Source organism: Armigeres subalbatus, chromosome 1 (genome assembly GCF_024139115.2).
Source record: "Armigeres subalbatus isolate Guangzhou_Male chromosome 1, GZ_Asu_2, whole genome shotgun sequence".
NCBI lineage: Eukaryota > Metazoa > Arthropoda > Insecta > Diptera > Culicidae > Armigeres > Armigeres subalbatus.
Window position 1 is genome coordinate 281727967 of NC_085139.1, and position 13828 is coordinate 281741794.

At 48.7% G+C, this 13828-nt stretch overlaps 1 protein-coding gene across 6 annotated transcripts in view; it reads right to left on the reverse strand.

The window, feature by feature from the left end:
* Positions 1-13828, reverse strand: part of LOC134207650 (AMP deaminase 2) — a 100878-nt gene that overhangs the window by 2528 nt on the left and 84522 nt on the right. For 5 of the 6 annotated variants that reach the window (XM_062683419.1, XM_062683418.1, XM_062683416.1 and 2 more), the window contains 2 exons: positions 7500-7795; positions 49-880 (listed from right to left, as the gene is read on the reverse strand). In XM_062683419.1, the coding sequence (XP_062539403.1) occupies positions 49-880; positions 7500-7795 (1128 nt within the window). The remainder of the gene's footprint in view (positions 1-48; positions 881-7499; positions 7796-13828) is intronic. The other variant, XM_062683415.1, reaches the window with a different exon arrangement.

The following is a 13828-nucleotide window of genomic DNA, read 5'->3' on the forward strand; positions in this document are numbered from 1 at the left end:
TTTATCAGCAAAAATACACATTGAAAATATGGTCCACAGTATACTCACTAAAGACGAGGAATCTGAATCAGCCAGCGAATGTTGTTGGAGTACACGTTACCATCGATGGCCCATTTGGCCAGTTTGTGCCACTCGTCCGGTGACTTGCCGTAGATCGACAAACGCAACTCCGCATTCTGGTATTTGCTCTCCTCGAAATCGCTGGCCACCTCTTTGATGATGTTGGCAAAGTACTTCCCGTTGAGGTAATTGTCCGTCTTCAGGAACACCTCCCGAAGCCGCGACTCGCCGATCGGATTATACTTGGCGTTGAACTTGTCGAATCGGTGGAACGTATTCCGGTCGGCGTGCACATCCAGCATGTCCACGGTTAGGTCGTAAGTGGTCAGATTCATCGATTGGAACACCTGGGAAAGGGTCATCTTTTCCCCCTTGGTCACCGTGACGACTTCGTCGGCGTTGTTCTTCAGCGTTTTCTTGATGAAGCGCAGCAAATGCTTCTGATTCATGCAGCTGGCGGCGTGAATGTGCGTGTCCACCTTGCGGATGTTGTAGAAATCTCTATGGGGAACGGCCTTCTGCGAGGCCAACTCGCGCAGTTCGTTCAGCAGCACGTGCAGCTGAAACTTGGAGTAGAGGTAGCTAAGACGGCGATAGCAGAACGACTTCAGCGGACCGTCAGCAATCATCGAGCACATCATCTGCATGTCCTGGACAAAGTCCGGCAGCTTGGTGTACTCGTACGGGAGCGGTTCTTTGGCATCCGCGCTGCTGAACACTTCGAAAACTCCGGCATTCGAGCGGATGGAGTAGTTGCAGTCCTCCGGAAATTCGATCAACCACGGTGATTGGGTGTTATGTGGTGGGTTTACTGGATGATCTGCGTTTTATATCATGGGGAATAGGATACCATTATGTCAGTAAGAAATATGAAGGAGGATTAACAATGGAAAGAAAACCGAGGCGTCCTGAAAGCCTTATGCGAAGATATTTCTACTCGAAGATGGGATGATGAACATAAAATATTACCAGTTTACAATGAAATTGAGCCAATTTACTAATTTAGTAGCTGAAATACATTAACAAGTATTGAATCTCCTAACGCCATTAAAGGTTACCGTTGTGCGAGATTTTTTTAATTGTTTGAAATTGGATTCTGTTTGATATTGATGTCATTAGTAACATGACACAAAACAAAATCATGCAGCTTTCGATGGAATTAATCTCAGAATCTAAATATAGTAAATGATGTTTTTGGCGGTTCTGATTTTAACATTGTCAGTTTAGGCGTCAGTAGTTGTCATCGGTAAGAAAACAGGCTGACGAAAAAAGCAGCGATAAAAATAGTCAATAGAGCTTTAGAGCTGTACGTCAGCAGAATAAAGAAAATACATTCCCGGTGGAACTTCTGGAGGAATCCCGGGAGGAACTTCTGGAGGAATCCCGGGAAAAACTTCCGCAGGAATCCCGGAAGAAACTTCCGGAGGAATCCCGGAAGGAACTTCCAAAGGAATCCCGGGAGGAACTTCCGGAGGAATCCCGGAAGGAACTTCCGGAGGAATCCCAGGAGGAACTTCCGGAGGAATCCCGGGAGGAACTTCCGGAGGAATTCCCGGAGGAACTTCCGGAGGAATTCCCGGAGGAACTTCCGGAGGAATTCCCGGAGGAACTTCCGGAGGAATTCCCGGAGGAACTTCCGGAGGAATTCCCGGAGGAACTTCCGGAGGAATTCCCGGAGGAACTTCCGGAGGAATTCCCGGAAGAACTTCCGGAGGAATTCCCGGAGGAACTTCCGGAGGAATTCCCGGAGGAACTTCCGGAGGAATTCCCGGAGGAACTTCCGGAGGAATTCCCGGAGGAACTTCCGGAGGAATTCTCGGAGGAACTTCCGGAGGAATTCCCGGAGGAACTTCCGGAGGAATTCCCGGAGGAATTCCCGGAGGAACTTCCGGAGGAATTCCTGGAGGAACTTCCGGAGGAATTCCTGGAGGAACTTCCGGAGGAATTCCTGGAGGAACTTCCGGAGGAATTCCTGGAGGAACTTCCGGAGGAACTTCCGGAGGAATTCCTGGAGGAACTTCCGGAGGAATTCCCGGAGGAACTTCCGGAGGAATTCCCGGAGGAACTTCAGGAGGAATTCCCGGAGGAACTTCCTAAGGAATTCCGGAAGAGCTTCCGGAGGAATTCGGAGGAACTTCCGGAGGAATTCCCGGAGGAACTTCCGGAGGAACTTCCGGAGGAACTTCCGGAGGAATTATCGGAGAAACTTCCTGAGGAATTCGGAGGAACCTCCGGAGGAATTCCCGGAGGAACTTCCGGAGGAATTCCCGGAGGAACTTCTGGAGGAACTTCCGGAGGAACTTCCGGAGGAATTTCCGGAGGAACTTCCGGAGGAATTTCCGGAGGAACTTCCGGAGGAATTTCCGGAGGAACTTCCGGAGGAATTCCCGGAGGAACTTCCGGAGGAATTCCCGGAGGAACTTCCGGAGGAATTCCCGGAGGAACTTCCGGAGGAATTCCCGGAGGAACTTCCGGAGGAATTCCGAAGGAGCTTCCGGAGGAATTCCAGGAGGGACTTCCGGAGGAATTCGGAGGAACTTCCGGAGGAATTCCGGAGGAACTTCCGGAGGAATTCCCGGAGGAACTTCCGGAGGAATTCCGGAGGAACTTCCGGAGGAATTCCGGAGGAACTTCCGGAGGAATTCCCGGAGGAACTTCCGAGGAATTCCCGGAGGAACTTCCGGAGGAATTCGGAGGAACTTCCGGAGGAATTCCGGAGGAACTTCCGGAGGAATTCCCGGAGGAACTTCCGGAGGAATTCAGGAGGAACTTCCGGAGGAATTCCGGAGGAACTTCCGGAGGAATTCGGAGGAACTTCCGGAGGAATTCCCGGAGGAACTTCGGAGGAATTCCCGGAGGAACTTCCGGAGGAATTCTGGAGGAACTTCCGGAGGAATTCCGGAGGAACTTCCGGAGGAATTCGGAGGAACTTCCGGAGGAATTCCCGGAGGAACTTCCGGAGGAATTCGGAGGAACTTCCGGAGGAATTCCCGGAGGAACTTCGGAGGAATTCCCGGAGGAACTTCCGGAGGAATTCGGAGGAACTTCCGGAGGAATTCCCGGAGGAACTTCGGAGGAATTCGGAGGAACTTCCGGAGGAATTCCCGGAGGAACTTCCGGAGGAATTCCGGAGGAACTTCCGGAGGAATTCCGGAGGAACTTCCGGAGGAATTCCCGGAGGAACTTCCGGAGGAATTCCGGAGGAACTTCCGGAGGAATTCCCGGAGGAACTTCCGGAGGAATTCTGGAGGAACTTCCGGAGGAATTCCCGAGGAACTTCCGGAGGAATTCCCGGAGGAACTTCCGGAGGAATTCCCGGAGGAACTTCCGGAGGAATTCCCGGAGGAACTTCCGGAGGAATTCCCGGAGGAGCTTCCGGAGGTATTCCCGGAGGCAGTTCCGGGGGAGTTCCGGAGGAACTTCCGGAGGAATTCCCGGAGGAACTTCCGGAGGAATTCCCGGAGGAACTTCGGAGGAATTCCGGAGGAACTTCCGGAGGAATTCCGGAGGAACTTCCGGAGGAATTCCCGGAGGAACTTCCGAGGAACTTCCGGAGGAACTTCCGGAGGAATTCCCGGAGGAACTGCCGGAGGAGTTCTCGGAGGAACTTCCGGAGGAATTCCCGGAGGAACTTCCGGAGGAATTCCCGGAGGAACTTCCGGAGGAATTCCCGGAGGAACTTCCGGAGGAATTCCCGGAGGAACTTCCGGAGGAACTTCTGGAGGAATTCCCGGAGGAACTTCCGGAGGAATTCATGGAGGAACTTCCGGAGGAATTCCCGAAGGAACTTCCGGAGGAACTTCCGGAGGAATTCCCGAAGGAACTTCCGGAGGAATTCCCGAAGGAACTTCCGGAGGAATTCCCGAAGCAACTTCCGGAGGAATTCCCGAAGGAACTTCCGGAGGAATTCCCGAAGGAACTTCCGGAGGAATTCCCGAAGGAACTTCCGGAGGAATTCCCGAAGGAACTTCCGGAGGAATTCCCGAAGGAACTTCCGGAGGAATTCCCGAAGGAGCTTCCGGAGGAATTCCCGAAGGAACTTCCGGAGGAATTCCCGAAGGAACTTCCGGAGGAATTCCCGAAGGAACTTCCGGAGGAATTCCCGAAGGAACTTCCGGAGGAACTTCCGGAGGAATTCCTGGAGGAACTTCCGAAGGAATTCCTGGAGGAACTTCCGAAGGAATTCCTGGAGGAACTTCCGAAGGAATTCCTGGAAGAACTTCCGGAGGAATTCCTGAAGGAACTTCCGGCGGAGTTTCCGGAGGAAGTCCGGAGGATTTCAGCGGAACTTCCGGAGGAATTCGGAGGAACTTCCGGAGGAATTCCCGGAGGAACTTCGGAGGAATTCCGGAGGAACTTCCGGAGGAATTCCCGGAGGAACTTCGGAGGAATTCGAAGGAGCTTCCGGAGGAATTCCCGGAGGAACTTCCGGAGGAATTCCCGGAGGAACTTCCGGAGGAATTCCCGGAGGAACTTCCGGAGGAATTCCCGGAGGAACTTCCGGAGAAATTCCCGGAGGAGCTTCCGAAGGAATTGGCGGAGGAACTTCCGCAGGAATTCCCGGAGGAACTTCCGGAGAAATTCCCGGAGGAACTTCCGGAGGAACTTCCACAGGAACTCCCGTAGGAACTTCCAAGGAACTCCCGTAGGAATTTCCAAGGAACTCCCGGAGGAACTTTCACAGGAACTCCCGTAGGAACTTCCAAGGAACTCCCGTAGGAACTTCCAAGGAACTCCCTGAGAAACTTCCCCAGGAACTCCCGTAGGAACTTCCGGAGGAATTCCCGGAGGAACTTCCGGAGGAATTCCCGGAGGAACTTCCGGAGGAATTCCTGGAGGAACTTCCGGAGGAACTTCCGAAGGAATTTCCGGAGGAACTTCCGGAGGAATTCCCGGAGAAACTTCCGGAGGAATTCCCGGAGGAACTTCCGGAGGAATTCCCTGAGGAACTTCCGGAGGAATTCCCGGAGGAACTTCCGGAGGAATTCCTGAAGGAGCTTCCGGATGAATTCCGTAGGAACTTCCGGAGGAATTCCCGGAGGAACTTCCGGAGGAATTCCCGGAGGAACTTCCGGAGGAATTCCCGGAGGAACTTCCGGAGGAATTCCCGGAGGAACTTCCGGAGGAATTCCCGAAGGAACTTCCGGAGGAATTCCCGAAGGAACTTCCGGAGGAATTCCCGAAGGAACTTCCGGAGGAATTCCCGAAGGAACTTCCGGAGGAATTCCCGAAGGAACTTCCGGAGGAATTCCCGGAGGAACTTCCGGAGGAACTTCCGGAGGAATTCCCGGAGGAACTTCCGGAGGAATTCCCGGAGGAACTTCCGGAGGAATTCCCGGAGGAACTTCCGGAGGAATTCCCGGAAGAACTTCCGGAGGAATTTCCGGAGGAAGTCCCGGAGGAATTCCCGGCGGATCTTCCGGAGGAATTCCCGGAGGAACTTCCAAATGAATTCCTGTACAAATTACCGGAGAAATTCCTGGAACATTTTTCGGAGGAACTCCTGGAGGTACTTTCGGAGGAACTTCCGGAGGAACTCCTGGAGGAACTTCCGGAGGAGAGAAAATTTCACTTGAGTGCTGCTAATAATAACGATGTACTACACGACCCACGCCGTCCTCCTTTCTTTCCTATGCTGGGTAGCTTGCCGCTGTCCTCGACATCTTGAACGTAATGGCTCGCGTGCACGGGAAAGCAGCTTTCTGACAGTCAATGAAGTAAACCATCTTGCCCCGCCCCTTTGGTGATTGTTATGGTTGCACATAATATTCTCACTCATACCGAATAACAAAGAAGCGGGACTAATGCGCCAAAAAAGTTGCTTTACCGCGCGCGCGAGCCATTTCGTTCGAGACGTCGTGGAGTGTGGTGAGCATGGATGGCATTCATAGCAGTCAAGTGAATCGCATTATTTAAAATAAATCTGTTCTTTTCAAGGCCAACTTTCTATACAAAAGAAAGCTGATCCGAGAATAAATTTCTTCGATGTACATAGCACAGTCGCTTAGTTACGGCGGAGAAACAATCGAAACGATGTCATTAGGTTGTCCAACGTCTACCTTGCGGTCGTGTCTTGTACAAAACCCTTCTGATTTTTTTTAAATCATTGTTTTTTTTTAACTTTTCGGGTCCAAACCCTTACCCTGCCGTGCTAGAGGACAGGAAATCAAGATACCATGAGAACGTTGGACCACGTCCCATTAACTGTCAGTGATAAGATGATGTCTATTGTAAAAATCATTATTCTTCACTGTGGCTCCGTTAAGTGTTGTACGCGCTTGAGCCTACAGGTATTTCATGTAAACCTAATTAACTTCGATTTTATGTCGATTATTCAAGAGGAAAATTGTTTCCAACTATTAAGTATGCTTGTTCAGTTAGTGAGAAACGAATAATTATCACTTTTTGATGGACTGTTTCAACAAAACATAATCATAATCAGTGATGTTAAATGCCATCTGCATGTCATTTGACAAATTTATTCAATTTTTATAGAAGGTACAAAACACTTCATAGCTTTTGCTGGACAGTTGAGTGGAGCTATTTTTTTTGTCCAAAGGTAGGCTTCTCTAAATATAAAATCTGAGATTAGTGAATGAGACCTCTTCAAAATTTCACGTGTCGTTTGACATAATGTCATTTGAATGAAATTTCGCCCCGCAGATTATATATTTAAAGCAGTTTTATCCCGGAGAGAAGCCATGAACAGAATAACAAAACGTGAAATGGACTTGATTGATATTAGAGATAAAAGAGCAGGCAACAATATCAAAAATTTGCACCGAAATATCATTTGAATATCAAGATATGCTATGGATAAGAACAAACTAATGGCAGATGATATTGATCACTTCTTACAAACAGCATAACTTGATGTTCTCATGATGGTTTAAGTGCAAAATATTGATATTGTCGTCTGATTTTTTATCTCTTATATCAATCATGTCCATATCTCATTTTATTATCTAATCAACATTTGATATTATTGAGCTATTTTCGTCTACTCGGGATGTTAGACAAAGTTATAGTCAAATACAAGCGCTACAAGTTCGTCATATGTTATGAATTGATATCTACCTTCTGAAAAAAGTTCTCATAAAATTATACAAAAGAATGCCAATGACATTCAACAACACTGATCATACTTACTGGTAATGCTGTTACTACGCGACTTTTTTAGTTAAGAAATACAAAAATAACAACAAGGATTGCACACAACAAACGTAGGGAAACTAACCGTAAAAAAGCATTATAAAACACCAGTCATTTCGGTCAAGTTATGTCGAGGATTTCAAAAACCAAAATCATCGAGACGTTTCAAAGGGGTTGAAAATAAAAACGATAATAGAAAACAGTTAGAAATAAGTCCTCATCCCGAATATCCCGAATGTCTACATCGAAATAAATAGCATTCCCCGATTGACAACCCGACCACCAACCTGCGATTGATTTTTTCTCCTGGTGGGCGTACTTCTCCGGGCGGGTCGACTTCAGGAACCGGCCCGTCGTCTGCGGGAAGCACTGGTACGAGTTGCGCATATATTTTAACCGCAGCTCCAGCGCTTTGACCAGCAGCGTCGAGGCCCGCTCCAGATCGTCCAGCGGCACACCGCTGGTGTCCTCGCCGGAGATGGAAACGCGCTGGAAGTGCGCCACAAAGTCGTGCTCGTCGAACGGGAGATGCTCGTCCGGGTGTATCTCGGCGGCAACCGAGTGCCGGTCCTGTTCCATGACCCTGCAACGTGGGAGAAGGGAAATAACGGAGGTTAGAACATTAGACATAGGAATACAGCGTCGTTATCGTCGATTGGGTAATTGCCTTAATTATAATTTTCTTCTTCCTAACGAGATAAATGAAAAGTGACCTTCAAAAGGTGCACGAGGCCCCGTCAATCAAGCGATAAATTACGCCCCCGGATTGTCGCCACTTGCCACTTGGGAAATGTGATCTCGAGAATCGATTAATAATTGTCGCTTTTTATTGGCTCGTTTGTTTTTTTTCCCCGTGCTTGAGGATGGGGTTGCAACACGCTAGTTCTAATGGTAATGGTTCAGTTATCTATTTGTCTGATGGAATATCTTCTCAAAGGAAAATGGGTAATACTGATAAGGTCGTGACCTTTTAACTGTATTAGACAATGACTTGAAAGGTTAATCAACACATTGTTAAGACTAATGGATAACTATTGTAGACAGTGGAGAAATATTGATTATTTTTCGCATATGTTAAAACAGGAAGGTAAAACTGTAATAATATAAATGTTTTCTGGCTAAAATTGAGGAAAACCAGAAGGTAGAAATAGTGCGATTGTGAAGAGGTGAGAAAATGATCTGATTAATCAACATAGAGGAGATCTGGTGCCATCTCATGCGCTCGAAAAGGTAAAAAGGAGCACTACCTTTTGTTTTACTCCTTAACCTCAACCAAGCCACGAGTTTTTCGGCTCCCAAAAATTAATTACTAGAAATAAGACACAGAACATTAAATTGGAAATTAAAACACTTTTCAAAAGAATTGCGGCTCCGTTATGCCTACTGGCGCTTGAGCCTACAGATAAAGAAAGCATAAAAAGGCGGCATATAATTAAAGTCAAAAGTAGCAATAATAGCTTAATAGGTCATATTGTGTGAGTCCTCGTTAAACACGATTTGTTGAGATAGGGTAAAGTGGCAAACAATGCATACCACTTATACTACGAGTTCCGGAAGGAATAAAATAAATAGACCCCTTTTTCAGGGTTCTTCCTAAGCCCTTTACCCAGCAGGAAAACTGGAAACTAACCCCTGTGGGGGCTGTGGTCATATGTTGATAGAGAAGAGGCGGAGTTTGATTCTGCGCGGAGGTGGGCCTCAAGAGGCCTTCGGGCTTCTTAAAAGTCGACTGCCGGGCCTCTTGAAAGGAGGCTTCCGGACCTCTTGAAAGGATTCTTCCGGACCTCTTGAAAGGAGGCTTCTTTACCTGTTCAAAGGAGGCTTCCGGGCATGCTGAAAGGAGGCTTCCGGGCCTGTTGGAAGGAGGCTTCCGGGCCTCTTGAAAGGAGGCTTCCGGGCCTCTTGAAAGGAGGATTCCAGGCATCTTGAAAGGAGGCTTCCAGGCCTCTTGAAAGGAGGCTTCCAGCCCTGTTGAAAGGAGGCTTCCGAGCATCTTGAAAGAAGGCTTCCTAGCCTCTTGAACGGAGGCTTCCGAGCCTCTTGAAAGGAGGCTTCCAAGTCTCTTGAAAGGAGGCTTCTGGCCTCTTGAAAGGAGGCTTCCGGGCCTCTTGAAAGGAGGCTTCCGGGCCTCTTGGAAGGAGGCTTCCGGGCCTCTTGGAAGGAGGCTTCCGGGCCTGTTGAGAAAGGAGGCTTCCGGGCCTCTTGAGGAAGGAGGCTTCCGGGCCTCTTTGAAGGAGCCTTCCGGGCCTCTTGGAAGGAGCCTTCCGGACCTCTTGGAAGCAGCTTTCCGGGCCTCTTAAAAGAAGGCTTCCGGGCCTCTTGGAAGGAGCCTTCCGGACCTCTTGGAAGCAGCTTTCCGGGCCTCTTAAAAGAAGGCTTCCAGGCCTCTTGAAAGGAGGCTTCCGGGCCTCTTGGAAGGAGGCTTTCGGGCCTCTTGGAAGGAGGCTTCCGGGCCCCTTGAAAGAAGGCTTCCGGGCATCTCGGAAGGAGGCTTCCTGGCCTCTTGGAAGGAGGCTTCCGGGCCTCTTAGAAGGAGGCTTCCTGGCCTCTTGGAAGGAGGCTTCCGGGCCTCTTGGAAGGAGGCTTCCGGGCCTCTTGGAAGGAGGCTTCCGGGCCTCTTGGAAGGAGGCTTCCGGGCCTCTTGGAAGGAGGCTTCCGGGCCTCTTGGAAGGAGGCTTCCGGGCCTCTTGGAAGGAGGCTTCCGGGCCTCTTGGAAGGAGGCTTCCGGGCCTCTTGGAAGGAGGCTTCCGGGCCTCTTGGAAGGAGGCTTCCGGGCCTCTTGGAAGGAGGCTTCCGGGCCTCTTGGAAGGAGGCTTCCTGGCCTCTTGGAAGGAGGCTTCCGGGCCTCTTGGAAGGAGGCCTCCGGGCCCCTTGGAAGGAGGCTTCCGGGCCTCTTGAAAGGAGGCTTCCGGGCCTCTTGAAAGGAGGCTTCCGGGCCTCTTGAAAGGAGGCTTCCGAGCCTCTTGAAAGGAGGCTTCCGAGCCTCTTGAAAGTAGGCCTCCGGGCCTCTTGAAAGGAGACTTCTGGCCTCTTGAAAGGAGGCTTCCGGGCCTCTTGAAAGGAGGCTTCCGGGCCTCTTGAAAGGAGGCTTCCGGGCCTCTTGAAAGGAGGCTTCCTGGCCTCTTGAAAGGAGGCTTCCGGGCCTCTTGAAAGGAGGCTTCCGGGCCTCTTGAAAGGAGGCTTCCGGGCCTCTTGAAAGGAGGCTTCCGGGCCTCTTGAAAGGAGGCTTTCGGGCCTCTTGAAAGGAGGCTTCCGGGCCTCTTGAAAGGAGGCTTCCGGGCCTCTTGAAAGGAGGCTTCCGGGCCTCTTGAAAGGAGGCTTGCGGGCCTCTTGAAAGGAGGCTTCTGCCTCTTGAAAGGAGGCTTCCGGCCTCTTGAAAGGAGGCTTCCGGGCCTCTTGAAAGGATTCTTCCGGCCTCTTGAAAGGAGGCTTCCGAGCCTCTTGAAAGGAGGCTTCCGGGCCTCTTGAAAGGAGGCTTCCGGGCCTCTTGAAAGGAGGCTTCCGGGCCTCTTGAAAGGAGGCTTCCGGGCCTCTTGAAAGGAGGTTTCCGGGCCTCTGGAAGGAGGCTTCCGGACCTCTTGAAAGAAGGCTTCCGGGCCTCTTGAAAGGAGGCTTCCGGGCCTCTTGAAAGGAGGCTTCCGGGCCTCTTGAAAGGAGGCTTCCGGGCCTCTTGAAAGGAGGCTTCCGGGCCTCTTGAAAGGAGGCTTCCGGGCCTCTTGAAAGGAGGCTTCCGGGCCTCTTGAAAGGAGGCTTCCGGGCCTCTTGAAAGGAGGCTTCCGGGCCTCTTGAAAGGAGTCTTCCGGGCCTCTTGAAAGGAGTCTTCCGGGCCTCTTGAAAGGAGTCTTCCGGGCCTCTTGAAAGGAATCCTTCAATCCTTTTGAAAGGGGTCCTTCAATCCTTTTGAAAGGGGTCCTCCAGGCTGATTAAAAAGAGGCTTTCAAGTAGCGTAGAAGGATGTTTCTAATCCTCTTGCAACGAAGCACTGACCTTTGAAGAAAAAAGACTTCGTGTCTCTCAAATGGCTTCCAAACGTGTAGACTCTAAATTTTAGTTCAGAAGCATATCAACATAGCATGTTAAGTATAGAAGTACCATATAAATCAACCATTTGTTTCGATCAGGCAGATTGCATAAAAAAATGTATAAATGTTGGTTCATTCGTCGTTCTGTTCTTTTGATTTTTTATCCACAGCCCTTAATTCACTGAGCTGGTTGTGAAGGGAATGACTCAACAGTCTCAAACTTTATCAATAAGTTTTGATTAAAATTGCATAAATTATACCATTATGCATTTTTGTTCGAGGTACCCCCTGGCCCCGGCAAAGGTACCCCCAGGGGTTCTTGTACCCCAGGTTGACCGGTTGACTTGTAACCGCTATTATAAAACATAACCTATATGAGATAAAATAAATGTGTATTAAGCAAAAATGCTTAGAATCAAATTCTCTGCAATTTAATAAAATAATAAGTTTTTCTAACTCAAAAAATTATGAAAATACATTTTGAATTTTTTGTCAAGATAATTGTTACGCTCCCCACCAGAGGCTCTCCACCATCGCTCCACCGTAAAGACGATATTGGTTCATTCGGGCGACTTTTATGGATAGCAGATAGATCCAGAGATTCCCCACCATCACGGTAAGTAAACCACTGATCCACAGCATCCAGAAAACCCGTAAGTCGCGCTGGTATTATTAATTACACATTTTGTGTAATAGACAGTTTCGCAAATCGTGATCACGAGGTTAGGCAAATATAGCTAGGTACCCAAAAGTAAGCCTAATAATTAGCATGATGTTTGTACAACAATCGTATTTACCTAAAACCACCTAGCTTTCTATTAGAAAAAAAAAATGATAATCTTAGAAATCACATTACGCCGATACGAATATTAAATTTATTTTATGTAACCCCCCCCCCCCCCTTCAACTTACCAAACATATTGAGGGGGCGAAAAAAAATGTTTTTTTTATCGATTTTATTTTTTTAAATTTTGAACATTGTACATAACTGTTTTTATCTTATTACGAAATATACCATCTATAGATCATAAATTTGTTACCAACACTATTTTAATTGAAAATACGAAAATATTCTACATCCTATCAGGTCCCGAATATTGAGGGGACTCTTGCTTACAGATTCCGTCCTCCTTTGCAATATGTGGCCATTTTCAGCATCTATTGTTATCGGTGTCTGATGACTTTTATGTTGCTCGGCACACAATAGGATATTGAAATCCTCCGAACGTCCTGCTACTGCAAAGTTTGAGGGGCTGTTCCCGTTGACACTCAGCCACCTCGTCATGCTGACGTTGATGGTGAGACCCGTCGCAATGAAGCATACGGTTAGCTCGTTGTACTAATATAGCGTTTCGTGATCATTAGCCAATTCAAATCAGAGTCGTCTAGATGTTACACGAAAATAAACTGCCAAAGCAGCTCAAGGTATGGTACACAGTCGATCGCACCCACCAAGATCTTATCGATTACGCTCAGAATTAACAGGGAAGATGAAATCCTTGCCTCACATCAGCGACTATCCGAATGGGCCTAGACAAAGCTCCAATCTGAAAATCTGAAAATCCCTTGCACCCCTGGGTGCCACACAGATTTTCGTGACTCAGACAACAGAAATCCCTTCCGTAGTCAATGAATTACAAACAAAGGGACACTTCCAACTTATTGCCGTGCTCCAGAATGATGCGGAGTGGGGCAAAATATTGTGTAATATTTGCTACAACATTCGCACAGACAGCATAGGATCAGCCCTGAACACCTCCACCGACAGCCGATCGACATTGGGGACCCCTTTAGAATTCATGCTTCGGATGGCTGCTTCATGCAGAACACTGACTGAGACTTGGAGGAAGTATTCGAAGTGCTCGTACCAACATTTCAGCTGTCCAAGTCAGTGAGTAATTGATAATCTCCGGTTGCTGCAACCATCCTTTCTGTCCTGTCCTGCCTGCAGCGTGCAGCAGCGCCCGCCTTCTACTTACGTTGACGAGACTCGAACTCCTCTGATTCTCTCTGTTGCTCAATCTTTGCTTCTCTATGCTCCTCAATCTTCCGTTCTTTTCGCTGAGTGCACAGCACACCCTAGTTGTTGTCGCCTGTTGCGATAAAAGCATTCTTTGTCGCCCAATTATCTTCTATGCTACCACCTTCCAGAATATCATTTACCCGAGCTTTAAGTTCTTCAACGAACGATTTCTTCACAGCTGGATCTTCTAGTCGGTATATTTTGATTCGTTGCCCGTACCTCTCCTCCTGCCGCTGAATCCGATAAATGCGTTGTCGGATCTCGGCAATTAGAAGATGATAATGAAATTCGATTTCAGCGCTACGTTTCTTACGGGTACCGTCTCCACTTTCAGCTGATCCATTACCAGAGGAGCCGAATACTAGACCTGTCAACTAAAAGCGGCTTCAGAGAAGTAAGTCAGGCTGGCTGCATGCGGGAGATACGAGTGCAGGTGGGCTCCACGGTCGACGATGGAAGGAAAGCCGAAACAACCGTCAATAATAGCCTCTTCTACGATATTTCACGACGCATGATTGGAGCAAGGACAAATCTGTGGATGTCAGAGAAAGACGCGACTTGTCAGTCACTC